Source organism: Macaca nemestrina, chromosome 1 (genome assembly GCF_043159975.1).
Source record: "Macaca nemestrina isolate mMacNem1 chromosome 1, mMacNem.hap1, whole genome shotgun sequence".
In the NCBI taxonomy this organism is placed as follows: domain Eukaryota; kingdom Metazoa; phylum Chordata; class Mammalia; order Primates; family Cercopithecidae; genus Macaca; species Macaca nemestrina.
The window spans coordinates 157565074-157584938 of NC_092125.1; the positions used below are offsets into that span (position 1 = coordinate 157565074).

A 19865-nucleotide genomic window follows, 5' to 3' on the forward strand; every position below is an offset into this window, starting at 1 on the left:
GTCACAATGAGGAGTTCCTCCATGTCTGCTAGAATGTTCTTCTTAGGCCTTTGTAACTCTCTTCTTTTGCAGAAGGATGATGATTCTTTCAAATCTAATACTCACCCTCATATGAACAGGGCATTTTATATAAGCTGTTTGCCTCTCCTGCTGTTCTTTTTCTAATGCTAGGGACAATCAGTTTAAAACTCCATGAATATCTTAGCTTGCACATTGCCAGCATCCTCTTTTACCAAGAAAAAGGCAGAAGATGTTACTTATATCCTCGTCATGGCTTCATCATGAAAAAAAGTTCCACTTTACAGATATTTTGTTCTGTTAGTTCTTCACAATACAGATTTTAGAGAATTGCTTTTTGGACATTCCTTGATCCAAATATTTGTTCAAGACACTGTAAACATGTGACTGGATACCAGACCATGTTATTAAATATCAAGTGAATCATCACTGTAAACATCTCTGTGAAATCTCATGTACAGCAATTTGAAAGTACAGGATCCCAGGTGAACCATGATGCAGGCTTGGGGAAGATCCTGAATGATGGCTTTCCACTGCACAAAGCCACAACTGGAAAGAAGTCAAGGAACATTTGCTTGTCATCCAGGCCTCCATTAATACAACATAACTGGCCAAATTCCACAGAATGTAGCTGCTTGCCTATTTCAAGTTTAAAGTTTGCTAATAAAAACAGAAAAAAAGGCCTTCTTGGGACATAATTAGGGGCTGCAGAGAAATTTTTTTAAGTCAATGCCATTGTCCAAGATCATGGCAGTCATTCAGGATCATTCTGTTTGCTAATAAATTTGTTAAAGATGAGCTAACCAAAGTTTCTGCACCATCAGCTGAAGTTACAACTTGCAAAATGTTGCCAAAAGGGGGATTAGAAGCCATTTGCATAAGAGCTGGTGACATTTTCCAAGATGAGGCAGTACATTCCAAAGGGAGAAGCATCATTCAGCATCATCACACAGCATGTTTCTTCTATCTGTGACAGATGTCCAAGCTGGCTTGAAAGGAGATAAGCCAATAGTTTTCCAAGCTGACTTAGAAACTCAACAAAAAAAATGAATATCTCATTACTGTTTGTCAGCATAACCTACCTTCTCTTACTATCTGTCAGTCTGAAATACCCCTCAATAATAAAAATGTCAAGACTTGAAATTTGCCTCTAAGTTTGTTATTGAAGCCAACTCACTATTTTCCCACTCATTTAACATCAAAAGAGAGAACCTCATTCTGACCCCATCACACCTTCACCTCTGGCTCGAACACAGACCCATTCTGGAGCAGGAAGGACCTGGGCCCTGGTGATTGGGACAAAGAGAAAAATAATAGTAATTTATTGCCAAAATCTGACTTTACTCCTGGCTTGGTTAGGAAGGCCTTGCCTGGAAGTCTCTTTTTATTCACGTATTGAGCCTCTATTGAACACCCACTATCAGGCCTGTGATGGATACAAGAGTAGAAGGTATCCATATAGAATGAGGGCAGTTGTTAACTTTTATTCTGAAAACAGGAGAGAAGAAAGGGTACCTGCCTATAACTGGAAGCCCAAGAGAAATTCTGGGTAATCCATCACATCTTCCTCTGTAAGGCAAGGTATTTTGTCCCTGTCTAGAGGGAAGCCCCTGGGCAGTTTACACACTGGTTACAGGCACACAGTCTAGAGCAAGCTGTGAAACCCAGCTTCTCCACTCTGTAGGCATAGGACCTGGGCAAATTATTTAATCTCTCTATACCTCAGTTTCCCCAACTGTAAAGTAGAAGTAATACTACTACCAACCTCAGAGGGCTGTCGTGAGGACTAAATTAGTTTATATATGGAAAGTGCTTAGGATAATTAAAATCAATCTGAATAAATATATATGTAACAACTTATATCAGTATAAAACATATATTCCAGCAATATATAAAAGCTAAGTAAAACTAAATAAATTTTATAATAAAATATATTATATATGATAAAAATATGTGTAATAAATATATATAATAAAACTACCACATTCTCTAAAATCACTTGTAGTAAAGCAATATGCACATTGATTATAAAAGATATCCCAACACAGGAAAAAACATAAAACTGCATAAAACATCTGACCTAAGGCCGATGTGTCAGAGGGAATATATTAACAAATAATATAGGAGTGAAGGAAAATATTTTTTAAAGAGGAATTTTTTTTAGTGACCCAGATTTATCTAATGAAGAGTAAGCTTATACTTTCTTTTTCAAAAAAGTAAATTTTTTCTACTTATTAAGCAGTCATTAATTTTACAAATCTCATAGATTAATGTAATATAATACTCAATAAACACTTATCATTGTTAATAATTATGATAGTGATAGATCTCTCACAAACAAAATAATAAAACCTCATCACTAACAACTAACATTGGATTAGGTCTTTACAAAGCACTTCCCATACATTATTTTGACAGAGCCTCACAGCCACCCTGCAAGGATAATGCTATGCTTATCTGTTTTCTTAGATGGGAAAATTAAACTCAGGATGGTTGAATGAAATGCTGGAATTTGCGTAGCTTTAAGTAACAGAGATGATCCTTGAATTTTAGTTGATTTCTCCTATCATGCCATACTCTAGAGAGGAAGCTACGCATGTGCCCAATTGCCTAAAGTCAGGTTGTTATAATTATTTAGTGAATGTTTGGCAGTGTTGATATAGATGATAGTGGGTCGAGCTTCCCCCGTAAAGTGCTTACACAGCACCTTTTCTTTCCTTTCTTTCCTGCCTCTATGGTTCCTCCAAATAACCAGTGCAGCTGTCTCAATATCAGATCAAAGCAATTCCAAGATGAAACAAACCTGGATGGGCTAAGTCACACTTTCTTATAGTCCTTTCTGATTACTACTATATAGCCTCATCTTGTATGAGTCTATGGTTAATAAAAGCAACAGTATTCAGCATGTTTACACATTTATTGATCAAACTTATTTCAAAATTACTTCAAACTATCCTAAAAGAATAAATTCACTTTTAAAGAGTAAAAACGTGCTACAAAGCAGGGATATTCAATGTAGAAGAGAATTCTCAAAAAGAGATTCCAGAAAATTTGGGTCAGAGGTACATCATTAAAACAAGAGCCAAGTTCTGCTTCTGCCTGAGTGTAACAAAACTGGAAAAAGTATTTTTTTCACTCTAACAGAGACAGCTGAAGTGGCAAGGCTACAAAATTACCCAAATCCCAATTAGAAATAAGCCCTATCAAGAGTGGGATGCACAGACTGGTACACCTACAGCAGAGCACAGGCAAAGGAGGCACCAGCCACGGTGCACTCGGGTAAGACAAAATCAAATAAAATGTTAATACACTGCTAAAGGCCAAGTGTGGGCTACTGTGACAGGAAAGAGCCCTGGGAGCCATAGACACAGAGGAGTTTGCACTCCAGCAGGCTCTCTCAAACCACCACAGGAAGAGTACGGACAGATGGGATTCTGGAGAGGACCCACCCTGGTAATGTAGAATGGGATTAGCCCTACCTGAGGGTATAATTCCTTCCCAGGTCCCTTCTCCCATATGGAGCAAAAATCTTAAACCACTGGGGAGAGCAGTGAATCCTAATGTCACCACCCCCAAACAAGACACAAGACTCAATGCCCCTGCCTCTAAAAAAAAAGGGAGGGGGGAGAGAAAACCCTCCACCTGTGGGGAAGACATAGAAGAACTACACCACTGAGGTCTCCTACCACTGGGGTAGGGGCAGGGGTTTTCTTCCACCCAAGATGTGCCACAAATACAAGACAATTTGGCTGCTGTTATGGTTTAAGTGTGTCCCCCAAAGAGTTCAATGCAATAGTGTTGAAAGGTGGGGCCTTTAAGAGATGATTAGGTCACAAGGCCTCTCCCTCATGAGTGAATTAATGCCATTATTGTAGGAGTGGGTTAATTGTTGCAGGACTGGTGTCCCTAATAAAGAATGAGTTTCCCCTCTCTGCCCCAATACGTGCTTTCTTTCCCTTCCACCGTCTGCCATGGAATAATTCATCCAGAAGTTCCTTGCCAGATGTGAGAACATTTTTAAATTTTTTTGTAGAGATAGGGTCTCACAATGTTGCCCTGGCTGGTCTTGAAATCTCAGCCTCAGATGGTGTTCTCACCTCAGTCTCCCAAAGTACTAGGATTATAGATGTGGCCCACCATGCCTGGCAGATGTGAGAACATTTTAAGATAGAAAATTGGTACTGAGAGTGAGGCTGTTGTTATAGCAGATACCTGCAAATGTGGAAGTGGCTCTGAAATTGGGTAATGGGCAGAGGCTAGAAGAATTTGGAGGAGCAGGCTAGAGAATGTCTAGATCGCTGTGAATGAAGTGTGAATGAAGTGTTACGGGAACTTCTGGTGAGGGCTCAGAAGACAAGAGTTGAAGCAAGACCCTGCACCTTCTGAGATATTACTCAAGTGGTCTTGACAGAATGTTGATAAAAATATAGACTATAGATAGCAAAGATCATTCTGATGAGGTCTCAGATGGAACTGAGGAAAAAGGTAATACGAACTGGAGTAAAGGCCATCCTTATTACACAGTTGCAAAGGACTTGCAGAATTGTGTCTGTGTCCTAGGCCTTTATGGAAGAGGGACTTTAAGAGCAATAAACTAGGATATCCAGTGGAAAATATTTCTAATTAAAATATCAAAGGAGTTATTGACTTCTTTTAACTGCATATAGTAAAATAGAAGAGAGAAATAATTTAAAGACAAAATTTATAATTAAAAGAGAAGCAGTATAAGGGATTTGAAGGCTTCTCAGCCTGCCTGTGTGGTAAGAAATTAAGGACATTTTCAGAAGAGGAAATCAAAGATGGAGCCAAGCAACCATTTGATAAAGGGATTAGTATGTGTAGAATGATGCCTGGGGCTATTCATCAGAACAATGGAAGAATAACCTGGAAGGCCCTTTGAAAATTACCAGTGCCCATGGCCCAGAGTGCAAAGGCCTATGCCCTAGGAGAACAAAATAGGTCAAAAGAGAGACCTAGGGTACTGTATTAGTCCATTTTCATGCTGCTGATAAAGACATACCCAAGACTGGGCAATTTACAAAGGAAAGAGGTTTAACTGGACTTACAGTTCCCATGTGGCTGGGGAAGCCTCACCATCATGATGGAAGGCAAGGAAGAGCAAGTCACATCTTACATGGATGGCAGTAGGCAAAGAGAGCTTGTGCAGGGAAACTCCCCCTTATATAATCATCAGATCTCGTGAGATTTATTCACCATCACAAGAACAGCACAGGAAAGACCTGACCCCATGATTCAATCATCTCTCACTGGGTCCCTTCCGCACACCTGGGAATTCAAGATGAGATTTGAGTGAGGATACAGCCAAACCATATCAGGTACCCTCTCTATCTTAGGGCTCACTGCCCAAGGATGCCTCAGTCTCTGCTCTCCATATTCTAGTGTAGCACTCCTCAGCCTCTCCAACATGGCTCAAGCAGGCCCAAGTTCATCTCAATCCTCCACTTTGGAGGGCACAAGCAGTGAGCCGTGGTGACATCCATGTGCTAATTCTACAGATACGCAGAATGCAAGAATTATTGGTGCATAGCTTCCTCTGGATTTCAAAGGATGTCGTGGACAGCCTCAAGCCCAGGCAAAGGCTTGTTACAAGGCTGGAATCACCACAGAGAGTCCCCACTAGAGCAATGCCTAGTGAAGCTGTGAGAGGAAGGCCACTGCCGAGAGTCCCCACTAGGCCTAATGGAGCTGAGGGAATGGAACCATGCCTGAGACCCCAGAACTGTAGACCTACCAGTGTGTAAAACCAGCCTAGAGGAGCTGTAGGCATAAGACTCCAACCTGTGAGAGTGCTGAGTGGGCTGAGCCCAGCAAAGTTGTGGGAGCAGGGCTGCCTGAGGCCTTAGATGCCTAATCCCCACACAGTGTGTCCAGAAGTTGGCCAAGGGAGTCAAAGATTATTCTGGAGTCTTAAAATGTAATGTTGTTAGCCCCATTGGCTTTTGGAATTACTTGGGACATGTTTCTGTTTCTCATTTCTTCTTTTCTGTTACTTCCCTTTGGAAAGGGAATGTCTAGCCTATGCCTTTCCCACCATTGTATTTTGGAAGTACATAACTTGTTTAATTTCATAGGCTCACAGATGGAGAGTAATTTGCCTCAGGATGAATTGTTCTTTGAGTCTCAACCATACGTGATTCCTATGAGACTGTACTTTGGACTTTTGAGTTGGTGCTAGAACAAGTTAAGATTTTAGGGACTATTGGGATGGACTTAATGCATTTTGCACATAAGAAGAACATAACTTTTGGGGAGGACCAGAAGTGAAATGCTATGGTTTGAAAGTGTGTCTCAAAGTTCATCTGTTGGAAACATAATTCCCAATACAACAGTATTGAGAAGTGGAACTTTTAAGAGGTGATTATGTCATGAAGCCTCTGTCCTTATGAATGGAATATTGCCATTATGGCAGGAGTAGATCAGTTATTTCAGTAATTTCAGGAGTGGGTTCCTTATAAAGGATGAGTCTGTCCTCTTCCTTCTCTCTTATGTACATGTTCTCTTGCTCATTTGCCTTCTGCCATGGGATGACATAGGAAGGAGGCCCTCACCAAATATAGCCCCCTAACCTCCAGAACTATAGGAAATAAAAGTATTTTCTTTATAGATTACTCAGTTTGTGGTATTGTTGTACCTACACAAAATATTCTAAAACAGTTGCAAAGAAGAGAGGAAGCAGAAACATTGAAAAAGCCCTACCACAGAGGCGTAGGCATACAGGATGACAAACCTGGGACTGAGTTTGGACAGGATGAGAGAATGGTGGAAATAGGAAGACCAGTTAGGAAGTTATTGGAGAATCCAGGAGAGACACTAACAGTAACTCGAGGCAAGATTATAACAGTTGGCAGTGGTGAAAAGTTGGTGGATTTTGGATCATTTCTAAAGGTTCAGCTAACATTTCTTGATGGCTTAGATGTGGGTTAGGAGTGGGGAGATACGAATTTGTTTTGCCCTGAACAATCCCAGCTTAAATTGCCATCTGGTCATAACTGGTTATAGCAGTTTCTTTCCTTCTGAAAGTACCTTGTTTGCACAGTAAATTATATAGACTTTCTAAGTTTGAGATACAGAGAGGAGTCAAGGATGTCTCCAAGTGTTTGGGCTGAGTAACTGAAACAATGAAGATCCTTTGAAATAGGGAAGGCTGTAGGTGGCACAAGTTGTGGGAGGGTAGTCAGGAGCTCTGTTTTGCATGTGGCGAATTTAAGAGGTCTGTGAGTCATTGAAGTAGAGGTGTCAAGTATGCAATTTATTGTTCAAGTCTGTAGTTTGGGAGGGAGGACTGTGCTGGAGATATGAATGTAGGAGTCATCAACATATAGATGGTATTTAAGAGGCTGAGAAGGCTCAGCTACTCAGGTAGAAGAAAAACCAACAGAATATCATATCCTGGAAACCAAGTGTGTTAGTCCATTTTGCATTGCTATAAAAGAATATGTGAGGCTGAGTAATTTGTAAGGAAAAGAGGTTTATTTTGGCTCATGGTTCTGCAGATTGTATGAGAAACATGGTGCCAATATATGCTCAGCTTCTGGTGAGGACCTCAGAGCTTACAATCATAGCAGAAGATGATGAGAGAGCCAGCATACCACATGGCAAGAGAGGGAGCAAAAGAGCTGCCAGGCTCTTTCAAACCACTAGCTCTCACATGACCTAACAGTGAGAGTTCATTACTTCAGGAAGGGTGCCTCATGAGGGATCCACCCCCATGACTGAAACACCTCACACCGGGCCTCATCTCCAACACTGAGGATTACTCTTCAACATGAGATGTGGAGGGGACAAACATCCAAACCATATCACCAAGTGAAGGATGTGAAAGTCCATTTTTAAAAAATATTGTATACTTCTAATTTTACACTACATCATATTGGCCTTCCCCCTAATTAAGCTGTTGTAAGCTTTAAAACACAAGTATCTGGAAGTGTTCACCTTATTATGTAAAGTCAGAGATGAAATAAGAGATAACACAATATATTTACCAATTCAGGAAACTAGGAGTTTAGTTCAAATTCTTATGTTAACTTGCTTAAGTCAGTCACAGTTGATTTGTGTTTTAAACCCCTCATTTGCTAAATTTTTTAGTCCTTCACTCATTCAGCAGGTATTTATTGAGTGTCTACTATGTGCAGTACCCAACCAGGATCAATACTACATCACTTAATTATTAGGATAGATGTGATAATGTAAGCACTTTGGGAAGTGTACTGTGTAAATATGCTACATGTTGCATACAATTTTGCTGACCATTCTTCTTTAAAGACTCTTAAAATATAAGATATGCTACAACTATGCCCCTTGGATGCCTTTGGTTCAGTCTTGTTGGGAATTAGAAGCATGATCCAGGACCATCTCTTAACTTACAGTCATTTGTTTTCATGTGTTTAGTATCCACTGGGTGCCAAGCCCTGCACTACCTCTGGGAATACAAAGGTGATTAAGACACAACCCTTGTCCTTGAGTAGCTCATAATCTATTAGAATGATAGTCAAATGAACAAATACATACAATACAATGGGCTTTTCAGCAATGGTCAGATATCTTTAAAAAGAAGAAAAACCACAGAGGGTAAGGCTTCCTCATTTTTATTGACAAAGTTATAGTATTTTAATAAATTGCATTCTAGAGAGAAAAACTCTCCATTTTACATCAATTTAGAATAGTTGAAGAAATCAAAATGCTTTAAAAACCTCCTGAAAACAAGTTGATTCCCTGACAGCTATTATCCTAAATGTGTCTTGACTGAAGGGTGAATTTTGTCCAGGTAAAATAATGCAAAAGAAGTTGGAAATAAAATGACAAGAAAATTAAGGTATTAAAGCTTCAAAGATCAACATCCTGACAGCTATTTCCAAGGGCATTCACCTTATAAAATGTAGCCAAAAATACTACCTTAGAATTCTCTCAGGGATTCTCTGAAGTTCTGTGGACTAGCATTCTGTGTAGTTTGACCCTTCTTAATAAGCCAAATGTTTTGCTGATTTACACTAAAATTTTATCAGAACTGACAATCTCAAAGATGAAAAGGCAAGTGAATTAAATGCCTTGAGGGAAAACATTGCATATTTTCATTGTTTTATCCATCAGCAGTTACTTTTTTAATGAAAAAGCAAGATCATTCATATTGGAAAAAGACAAATATTTGCCTTTCCAAAGATAATGGCAAGAGGAGAAGCAGCAAATTTTGGAGGGAAGAATTAAAACTAAAAGTCCAAAATGTAAAGGGAGAAAGACTTCAAAAGTATTCGGCTGAATTAATAACCACAGGGTTTTTATAATCACCAAAAAACTTACTTTCAGAATTTTCCTTTAAAGATAATGTAATTCACTATCTTATAAAAGAAAAAGACAGTTATTTCTTCAGAACACTAAACATTCTCAATTTCCAACAAACATTCTCAATTTCCAACAACCAAAGAGAGGTGAATTATGCTTATGACTGTGGCCTTTAAGGCAACTCATTTGATTGGCTTATTTAAATATAAATCTGCTGAGAAAAAAGTTCTTCTGAGTATAGATTTTCCATCTCCGCTCTTACCTTCCCAATTTGCTAAATTAGCAGTTGTTTGATTTTCATCAAGTTCGTCCCATCTGGCAGATTGAGGGTGTTGATATGAGTTTAAGAAGATTTCATATTTCCTTTGAAAAACCCAATACATGCCATATTCAAACAATAACACTGCAAATTGATTTCTAAGACCAATCTATATGATTTTCAAATCTGCGAATGAACCTCAAAGAGTAAGATTACTTTTGCCTTATAAACATGAATGGAGATGAGGTCTCCATTAAGACTACTTTCAGCCTGTAGAAAATTTAAGTAACAATAATAGCAAACTTCTAAACATAAAACATTAGCACTGACCCTAGCCCAATAAAATGTACAGTTAATATGTCACCAAAAATTCTAACACTGCACTTCCACTGTTTTTTAATCCAAATAATAATAAAACATATTACAAAACATATTATAAAAAATATTTCATAAAACAATATAATCTCCCCCATGTAGTGTTATCCCTGTAATAGGCAGTGTGACAAAAAATGCTTGAGAACCAAAGAAAATGCTATGCTTGACTTGCAGCATGTTAGCTACGGCCCATGACTCTGTGAAAGTCTTCCAGGAACTCTCCACCATGCCAGTATGCATGGCCAATAAGACAGGGAAGAAGATGACACTTCAGAGATGCCAGGATAACCATCGCCATGTCTCCCCTCATAGCCCTTAGTGAAACCAAAGATCCCTTGCCAGATTACTTCTGCTCAAAGGTAAAATAGGAAACCTGGAGGGAATAAACCAATAGGTAGTATGATTACCTATTAGTATGATTACTAGCTAGTATAGAGCTAGGTGTTAGTAGCTATCCCTTTGGAAAAAAAAATAAAATATAAAATATACCTCATTGGGTTGTTGGGATTAAAAATTAATACATCAAAAGTAGTTAGTGTCTGCAAATTCTATGTAGTCGACAGATCACACACACACACACACACACACACACACACACACACAGAGTAGTTTTGGAGTATTGAATTGAAATCTGTTCTGTGGTCCATAGAATATGAGTGAGGAAGAAACTTAAAGCACTATGAAGCTCTTTCTCGTACCCAGTGATACTAAAGAAAACATTTAAATAGGATAGGTTATGGAAAGTTTACAAAAGAATAAGTTATAATCTTGTGTTCTAAGTTGGCAGTCATGACCACCACTGTATTTCCAGCCCTATCTCTCTTACAGCTGTTAACATTTGCAGGTGTCACCTGAAGCTTGTGTGTGCAAATTTAAGCATAAATACTTTATCTAAGAAGTGTCAGATCTATTAGAATCATATTTCTTTATATTATTATAGAGGGATGCTTCAAGGGGTAATCCCAGTTATATTTATACTCACTGCTATCCATTCACAGGGGCTGCTATCATAGGCACCATGTGGATACAGGGCACATCATGCAGACCCTATGCAGAAGTAAAAAAGCAAAGTATCCAAGACTTTAAAAACAACAGACAGGCATCTGAATTTTAAAAAGGCATTTCAACTCTCTTCATTTTGTAATAATTAAAATATTTTGACTGTGCAAATATATGAAGTCCTTTATCTGTTGAGCCAGAGCTGAATCTTCTGGATGAACATTAAAAACATACAAAGGCAGTCTTCAGTGAATAATCAGTTCCAGACAGCTCTATGCACAGAATATTTGTAATACAAGTCAAAAACACAACAAAACAAAACACTCAGCATTCCCTCCCAGGAGAAAATTCTTTTAGGGGGCTATCTGACATGAATTCTGCTTCTGGTGAGATTTTGTACATTCACATGAATGCACTTCAGACAAAAGAAAGACCAATGTATAGAAGAGTTCATGACTTTACTACAAATGTTATTTCAACATGGGTGTTTTATAAGCAAGCTGAAGGTGATCTTTTGCCATTTTGGTGGAAGAGACAGCAAGGGCTTCAGCAAGGTTATATCCCCATCTTGATTACACTACCATACTGAAAATCCAAGGAAGGCTTGAGACTTGACAGCCTTGAAAATAATCCATCTCATCATGGTTCCCCAAAACATTGGAAGACTGGCTGGCACTGCATCTCTCCTTCTGGAACGCTCTTTAGTTCAAAGATGACATACCCTAACTCTTCTCCTTTCCCCAAACCCTTTTTCATCTGTTAACATAAGCTTCAAGGTAAAACAATGTACTTAATATGAGCTGATTTCTTTAAGGAAAGGAAAGATTGGCACAAACAGCCTTAAGGACATAAATAATAAAATGTAATTTAAAAGTTGCTTAAAGGAAGTTGTACATTTTGATATAAATATACCAATATTTCTTATAGATGTGGCCCTGGCGAAAATCTTCTAGAGATCCCTGCCTCCATGCCCCCAAAACGGGAATTTCAGAGACCAGTAAGTACATTACCATCTGTGCTAAAGCCACGATAAGCCAAATTCACTGACTATAAGATCCTAACTGATAATTAATAAAAGTGAACTTACAGAGGTCCCTGAATATACAGTTCTCTTTGTTCCAATCAGAGACATAGTTTTGAAAGTAACCAATAACAGAAAATTACTGAAAGAAATAAAATCAGTCTAGTGAGTGCGTCAGGTCAAGTTACATTAATAGAGATATAAACGATTACATTGTTACATAAATAGGACAAACAGGAGGGTAGAGTGGTCCTCCCATTTTTCTTTGTTCAACTTTAAATCCAATTCCTAACGCCTAAGCAGATGCAGACCACACTTGCTGTCTTGCATTGTTTTACCTCTCTCTCAGTATCTCTCAATTCCTCTGTCTCTGTGTCTCTTGCTGTCTCTGTGTATGTGTCTCTGTTCTTCACTCCCTCTCTCCATTCTCAATCTCTCTCCCTGTTTTCAGAAATACAGTCTGAATTAGACAGAATTAACTTGTCCAGCATCCTTGGAAAGCAATATCAGATACAGATTTCAGTAAGGAAATCAGCTGTAAATCCAAGATTCAAGCAGAGGGGATTCAACATTATCAGGACCATTAATTCTGAGGCAGTATGATTTTTCAAGTGGAGAGCACCTAGGGATTCCCCTATGAGAAGTTAAAGTTTTGTATCAAATTTCCCACTTCCTTATATATAGCCCTTCCTCCAACTAAAATAAGGAATTGGTTCCTTGCCAAGTCGTAGCCTAGTGTGGTATGTGAATATATGAAGTGTGATCATAAAATATCAGAATGAACTTTTTATCAAAAACATTAGTCTTGTGTATGCTAGATAGTTTCCAGAGAGTATTTCTTCCCAATCACGTTAGGAGGCTGTGCAATTGTGCCACTGCTCTGGACATTTAAAAAACTCTATTACAAATTCTCTTTTGTGATTGCAGCATATCAATATATTTTATTTTTATTGCTTAAAGACAGGATCTCATTCCATCACCCAGGCTGGAGTGAAGTCATATGATCATAGCTTACTGCAACCTTGAACTCCTGAGCTAAAGTAATCCTCCTGCCTCAGCCTCCCAAAATGCTGGAATTACAGGAATGAGCCACCATGCTAGGCCCAATATCTTTAGTTTGAAATGCATCTTCAAACATTGAGGGCATATTTTATAAACTTTTTCAAAGTAATTTAAAGTTAAATCTAGTGATTGAAATCAGGTAAACATTATTTGAGGTCAAAACAAAATATAATTATAAAGTTCAAGCTACAATATGTAATTCATCTTTTACCCCATCCATGTCTTTCATTTTACCTAGCACATACTCAAAAAATGCTAATAGAAATGGATAATAGATTTTCATTGCATGGTTCATAAACTAGTTTTAAAGACCATTCTGAGAGTTTTAAAATAACCATTGAATTTCTCTAGGTGTCTACTTTGGGTAGAATAGCACGAATTTTATAATTTTAATTTTGTATGTGGAAATCTAGTGTTTTCAAAAATCTCATTACTTAATAGCCACATTTCTATTATGCATCTATTGATTGGATCTGGCCATTTACAGCAAGCTGATTTATTCAGCCTGACTTATGTTCAGGTATCTTGGCACTCTTACTGATGATTGAAACAGACTAACCTATAATTTCCATTTTGCTCTAGAGTAAGGGTCTGTGAACTTTCTCTGTAAAGGGCTAGGCAGTAAATATTTTACGCTTTTCAGCCCAAGTGGCAATGTTGATGACATTATGTAACTACTTATGTAACAAGAGGTAAAATAAATTTCCACAAATGTATTATTGGCAAAATTCAAAATATAATAATAATAATAATAATAATTGAATATAATTTCTTATAATACAAGTCTACTAATGACAAGATTAAATACTTTTAGAAGGCATAACATTTCTCTTAATCGGAGTCATAGTTAATGCTCCCTATTATCAAATTAATTGCAAATGTTCATCTGTGAAAACCATTCTTAACTTCTGCAGTGTATAAAAACAGGTGTTGGGGCAGATGTGGCCCAAGGACCATAGCTGGCCAACCCCTGTTCTAGTGGCTGCAGTGAGTCATCATTGACTACAGGGGTTCATTTAGCTCTCTAAGGAGAAGTGGAAGGAAGCAGTCTGTATTTACTCTCAGTAAGACCAAGAACCATTCTCCTGGAAGTCCTGTAAACTTGGTTGTTTTCAAGCCATCTCTTAGGTGCTCCAGGGTAGAGATAGGTTGAGGGGGAGGCTAAGTGACAACTAGAAGGCAACTGACTGAATACTCTCCTTAGAGTTACTGTATTTATTAATACAAAGACAGAAAGATTTTCCCATTTAAATATCTCTGAAATCAGATTGGGCCTTACAATCAACGATTCAATTTAGTTGGCAGGACTATTTTCTTCCTTACCGCAAATGAAACAGCAGGGAGACTTAAAATCAATGACATCTTAGCATTTATGAAGTATGGTAATATTTCTCATTCCAGGCTGCAATTCAGTTCCCCCTGGAGTCTCTTTATCCCTGTCTGAGTAACTACCTTTCTTATTAGAGCTTATGTTCTGCCTCCTTTTTCTGTTGCTACGAAAATGGAAAAGTCATTCTCAGGGAGGGCTTTGCATGAGCATTAAGAAACTATCAATTTTGGATTACTTCGTAGCAGGGTGTGGTAGAGCTTTGTTTAGAGGTGGACTTTCTTGTAAAATTCGAGTTTGACTTATTTTTAAAAATTAACAATTTCTTTCCTTTCTAAATGACGAGAGAGAGAAGAGACTTCTTGAAGGTTAGTGTGTCCAGCATGCAATCTTTCCCTCCTGGATGAGCATCCCTGGAGTAGGAGAGCCAGCCTGCCTCCTGCGCTGGCACAGAGCCCGGTTCCCTAGACAACTGCCTCTCCAAATCTGATTTCCAGCGCCACCTGGTGTCCACATCAAGCAGACACAACTAATAGTTAACCTGCTAAGGAAAACTGTGAGGGAAAAAAAGAGAATTTATGAAGGGAAAAGAAAGTTTAGAGGATATGCCATGATTGGAATGTAATGAGTAGAACCAGGAAGGCAGTCTCTAACCAATAAGGTGTTACAACACATGTATCTGCTTTGCCACGTGGGATATGAAGGCAATATATGAGTAAGCATTATGTAACATAACATAAAAAAAAAAAAAAGTTAATGTAAAAGGGGTACCAGAATAGAAGTCAGGCATTCTGGGTATTATTTCTGGTTTTCCAACTAATAGGCAAATTGTCTGTTACGCAGCAGGCCGTTTAGTAGGTATTTGAGCCAAGCAAACATGGGAGGAGCTGCGGAAGTGCCAAATGCTCTACATAGATTATTTCATCCACATCTCAACTAGCCTATCAGGGAGACAATAAAATTCCAGGGAGCATGAAGGCAGAAGACAGAGAACAGTAAGCACTGGAAAGCCTCATCAAAGGCCTCATCAAAGCTAACAATGTTGTGATTGATAGTGAAAGTGTTTACTCATAGCTAAGGCTATCTCAAAGTTGTTATAAAAGTTTGCTATCGATCTTCTTTTCTGTGATCTCCTGGCCTCACCTAAAATCAGGTGATTTCAGTAAAAGTCAGGGTTCCCAGAGCTACTTCCACCACCCTGTGACTGTCTGAACACTTCATATTTGTGCAAATGCCAAGAATTGCATCACATCACTGCAGTAACCGTCCACACCATTTCTGCAGCCCTCCCGGCCATCAATCCCCCGGCACCACACATCTCTTGAGCCAGAGATGAATCACAAACATAAGGAAAGAAAAATGTACAAACATATGGAGGAAATAAAACTCTCCAGTAAACTCGTAGAATTTATTTTCATCTCCAGGAGCTGTCCTCCAGACTTGCAAACCTCTACCTTCTTGCAAAAGCATCTGGAAGTACAGAATTACTTTCCTTTGGCAAATGCATGAACTGTGACTCCTATATTTTGTATCTATTTTCTCACTTAAGACTTGAGGGCGCTACAGGAAGAGCATTTCTCTCTTCTTTTACCATCTTCACTCTTGAGAGGCTTAGGGTTTTTTCAAGGAGACTCATAAAGAAAAAATAATAATAATAATTTGAATCTCAGAAAAGCTTTGGAATAAATGAGATCATGTCTATGAAAGTTATATCTGAGCTGGAAAGTACTGTGAGTGTGTCAGGGTTCAGTTAGGAAAGCAGAGCCATGTATTAGGGGATTAAAGGATTTAGTACGGGAATTAGACTTTACAGTAAACATGGGAGGATCTGGAGAAGTGAATGTCTAGAAAAGAAAATAAGAGAATCAGAGACAGGGTCATTAACAAATGCCCCTGAAGTTCTGCACACATGGGTTAGTTTTTCTACTTCTCCAAGCATCAGCTTCCTCCCACATAATGGTAAGGCATGGAGATTCTAGAACCTTACTACTTGCATTCAAATCCTGGATCTGCAACTTCCTGGCTGTATAGTCCTGTGAAAGCTACTTCACCTCTCTATATCTCATCTCCTCCTTTGAAAACTAAGGATAATAACAGCACCTGTCTGTGGAGTTGTTGTGAGAATTAAGTGAAATAATACCTAGAACAGTACCTGGACCATGTAAGCACGCAGTCGATGCAGCAATCTTTACCATCACAGGACCATGGTGATCACTGAAAAGGATATCATGGCTCACTACCTGGAATATTATACGTGCTCAATAAACACTAGCTATGAGCTATGATAGCTTACGATTCTGAGTCAGAGACATTGTAAGGTCAATGTAGAAGAAGTTTACATGATGAAAATGCTAGGACATATTGAGGAACAACCACTTGTATGGCTGGAAAATAGGTTCTGAAGGAGACTGATGGAAACTGTGATTGGAGATACATGTCAAGCAGGAAGCACTTAATTATTACATAAACAACTAAGAGCCACAGCATGCTCTTGAGACTGACATGATGAAAGAGACACTTTTTAAAGATTACCTGGCAGAATCTGTAGATTAGAATGGGAGAATGGGGGTAAGAATCAAATCTGCAGCGAGAAAGACTAGTTAGATAGTTCTTGTAATAATCTAGGGAAAAAGTAATGAGGACTTGGATTATGATAGTAAGGATGGAAATGAAAAGAGAGAAAGTAAAGATATGTCACATAGCAGAACTAACAGACTATGGAAATTAATCAGATATGAAATATAGCAAAGAGGAGAGATCAAAGGTAATTTTTAGGTTAAAATAATTCAGAGAAAAGAGCAGCCATTGGTGGAAGACAATTTTTTGAGCATGTGCAAATGAAGTACTGAGGTAAAAATGTGTGGCCCAGAGCTCAGGAGAAATGTCGGGCTGGAGATAATGAGCTGAGATTCATCTGATGAGAGCTATGGGAGTGGAAGACAAAATGCCTTAACTACCAATCTCAATTTGGAATATGGAAAAAAGAAAAAGAAAGACAGAGAGATAGATCGAGAAAACCCTAAATATAACACAGTATATCCTCACTAAATGTTGTCAGTAGGTTCTTTGAAACTGCAACTTTAAGTAATGGTTCCAGTCTAAGTGAATGTGAAGGTGTGTGTGAGGGCACCTTGTGATGGAAGGTTGTCTTGTCCAAGACTGATTTTATTTATAATGAAAACAATTTCTAATTGCTTTCATTATAATGAACAATTATTTCAATAATTGTTTTCATTATTATCTTATTTCATTCACTTTTATCTTAGGCTAATTGGTATAAACAAGAGAGTTCCTATGGCATATTTCTGGTAACAAAAACTTACCAGACTTCTAAATAAAGACCCAAAACACTTCTAATATTAAACAATGAAATAAAAGGGAGCTATATTTACAATTAAGAAAGATAAATAAAAACAAGTAAGATCACTATTTACCCAAATTTGGTGAATCAGTGAGTGTTAGCAGTTCTCATGGTGATGGGTTAAGTCAAGGATAAAAGTTTGCAAAGCAAAAATTGTAAGGAGCACCTCCTATTACCATGCAGTTTAAAAAATATGGCAAATAGGGCAGGCTTGCTGAGTGTTTTTACACCACATTGCTTATTGTCATTTATCTGTATGATTTTGGTCTGATTTATGAATTTTTATTTGACAATAGATTATATTTATTTATTCATTTATTTTCCCACCTGCTTATTCCAGTCAGCATCATGGGTAGCTGAATCCTCTTCTGTGAACCAGTCCTGGACAACACAACCTTCCATCACAAGGTGCCCTCACACACACCTCTACATTCACTCAGACTGGAACCATTCAGACACGTCAATTCATTTAGGGCACCTACAAAATCTGTGCACAGCTTTGGGATGTGGGAGAAAATCTGTACAGGCACGGGGAGAACATGCAAACTCCACATAGAGAGTGGCTCCAGCCAGAGAACTTTTTTGTCTTGTCATCAATGTTATAAAGAAATGACATTGAATGAAACATTATTTGAGGACCTACTGTATAAGCAAATCTTATTTAATAATGTATCTGTGTGTATGAAAAGATAAATAAATAGGCTATTGTGATCAATTAAGATTTATGCCCTGAGTTCAAGAATGGCTTAACAATAAAAAAAAAGTCTATTCATGATTTTACCAATTAAAATGATTTTTTAAAATAACCATCTCAATGGATGCAGAAGAAAACATTTGAAAGAATTCAACATTCATTAGTTACATTTTAAAAAACTTAGCAAACTAGGAATAGAAGAAAGATTTCTTAAAACAATAAGGAATGTATACCAAAATCTATGGCAAACTTTATACTCACTGATATACATTATACATTAGGAGTCTTTCCTTTAAAATCAGAAACTAGAAAAAAAAATCCTCTATCATATTTCTATTCAACTTTGCAATGGATGTTCAAACCAATACAGGAAGACAAAAAGAAATAAAAGGACAGTAAGATTTTAAAATCAGATACATTATTATCAGATGATGTGGTCTAAAGAGAAATTACTTAAAATTAATAAATTACTCAGTTAATAAATCATTAATAATTCATAATAATTTCCCCTGAAAATTTGGTGAATAGAAGATGAATATATAAAACTTAACTGCATTTCTAAACCTCAACAGAAAAATGTATTTTTAAAAGATACCAGTTATAATAGTAGCAAATATATATATAAAAGGTAACCAGAAATAAATTAAACCAAAGATACAGAAGACCTTTATGGAGAAAACTTTGTAAATATTAAAAGATACTATAGATATCTCAAACAAATGGAAAGATACACAATGTTTATGAATAAAAAGACTCAATATAATAAAAATGTCAATTTTTCTAAAATTCATTCATCAATCCAATGTAATTTCACCTGAGAATCCAGAAGTTTTCATGGATTTAATATGATTTTTGGCCAGGCATGGTGGCTCAAGCCTGTAATCCCAGCACTTTGGGAGGCTGAGGGGGGAGGTCAGGAGATCAAGACCATCCTGGCTAACATGGTGAAACTCCGTCTCTACTAAAAATACAAAAAATTAGCCAGACATGGTGGTGGGTGCCTGTAGTCCCAGCTACTCGGGAGGCTGAGACAGGAGAATGGTGTGAACCCAGGAGGCGGAGTTTGCAATGAGCAGAGATCACACCACTGCACTCCAGCCTGGGCGACACAGCAAGACTCCATCTCAAAAAAAAAATATATATATATATATGATTTTTAAATGTATATGGGAGAACAAAAGACCAATAACAAATATAAAAATTTTAAAGAGGAAAACTATTAATAAACCCAAGGTATTAACATTTGCACTTTCAGTTCATTACATATCATAAGGATTGAGGGATTTGTCCTACTTAACATCAGTATTATTTTCCTATTTGTCCTATTTAACATAAGTATTATTTTCTGTCTGTAGTAATTAAGACAGTGTGAGATTGGCAAGAGGTAGACAAAAGACCAATGGAACAATAGGGATCCCAGAAACTGACCCATGCATATCTAGAATCCTAATA

The 19865-nt window shown here is 37.7% G+C and overlaps 1 protein-coding gene across 3 annotated transcripts in view; it reads right to left on the reverse strand.

Moving 5' to 3' along the window:
- Nucleotides 1–12382, reverse strand: part of LOC105482669 (uncharacterized) — a 75497-nt gene extending 63115 nt beyond the window's left edge. For all 3 annotated transcript variants that reach the window (XM_071071831.1, XM_071071827.1, XM_071071829.1), the window contains exons 1-2: nt 12308–12382; nt 10932–10996 (exon numbers count right to left, since the gene is read on the reverse strand). In XM_071071831.1, coding sequence (XP_070927932.1) covers nt 10932–10941 — 10 coding nt within the window. In that variant the 5' untranslated portion in view covers nt 10942–10996; nt 12308–12382. The remainder of the gene's footprint in view (nt 1–10931; nt 10997–12307) is intronic.
- Between the last annotated feature and the right edge of the window lie 7483 nt (nt 12383–19865).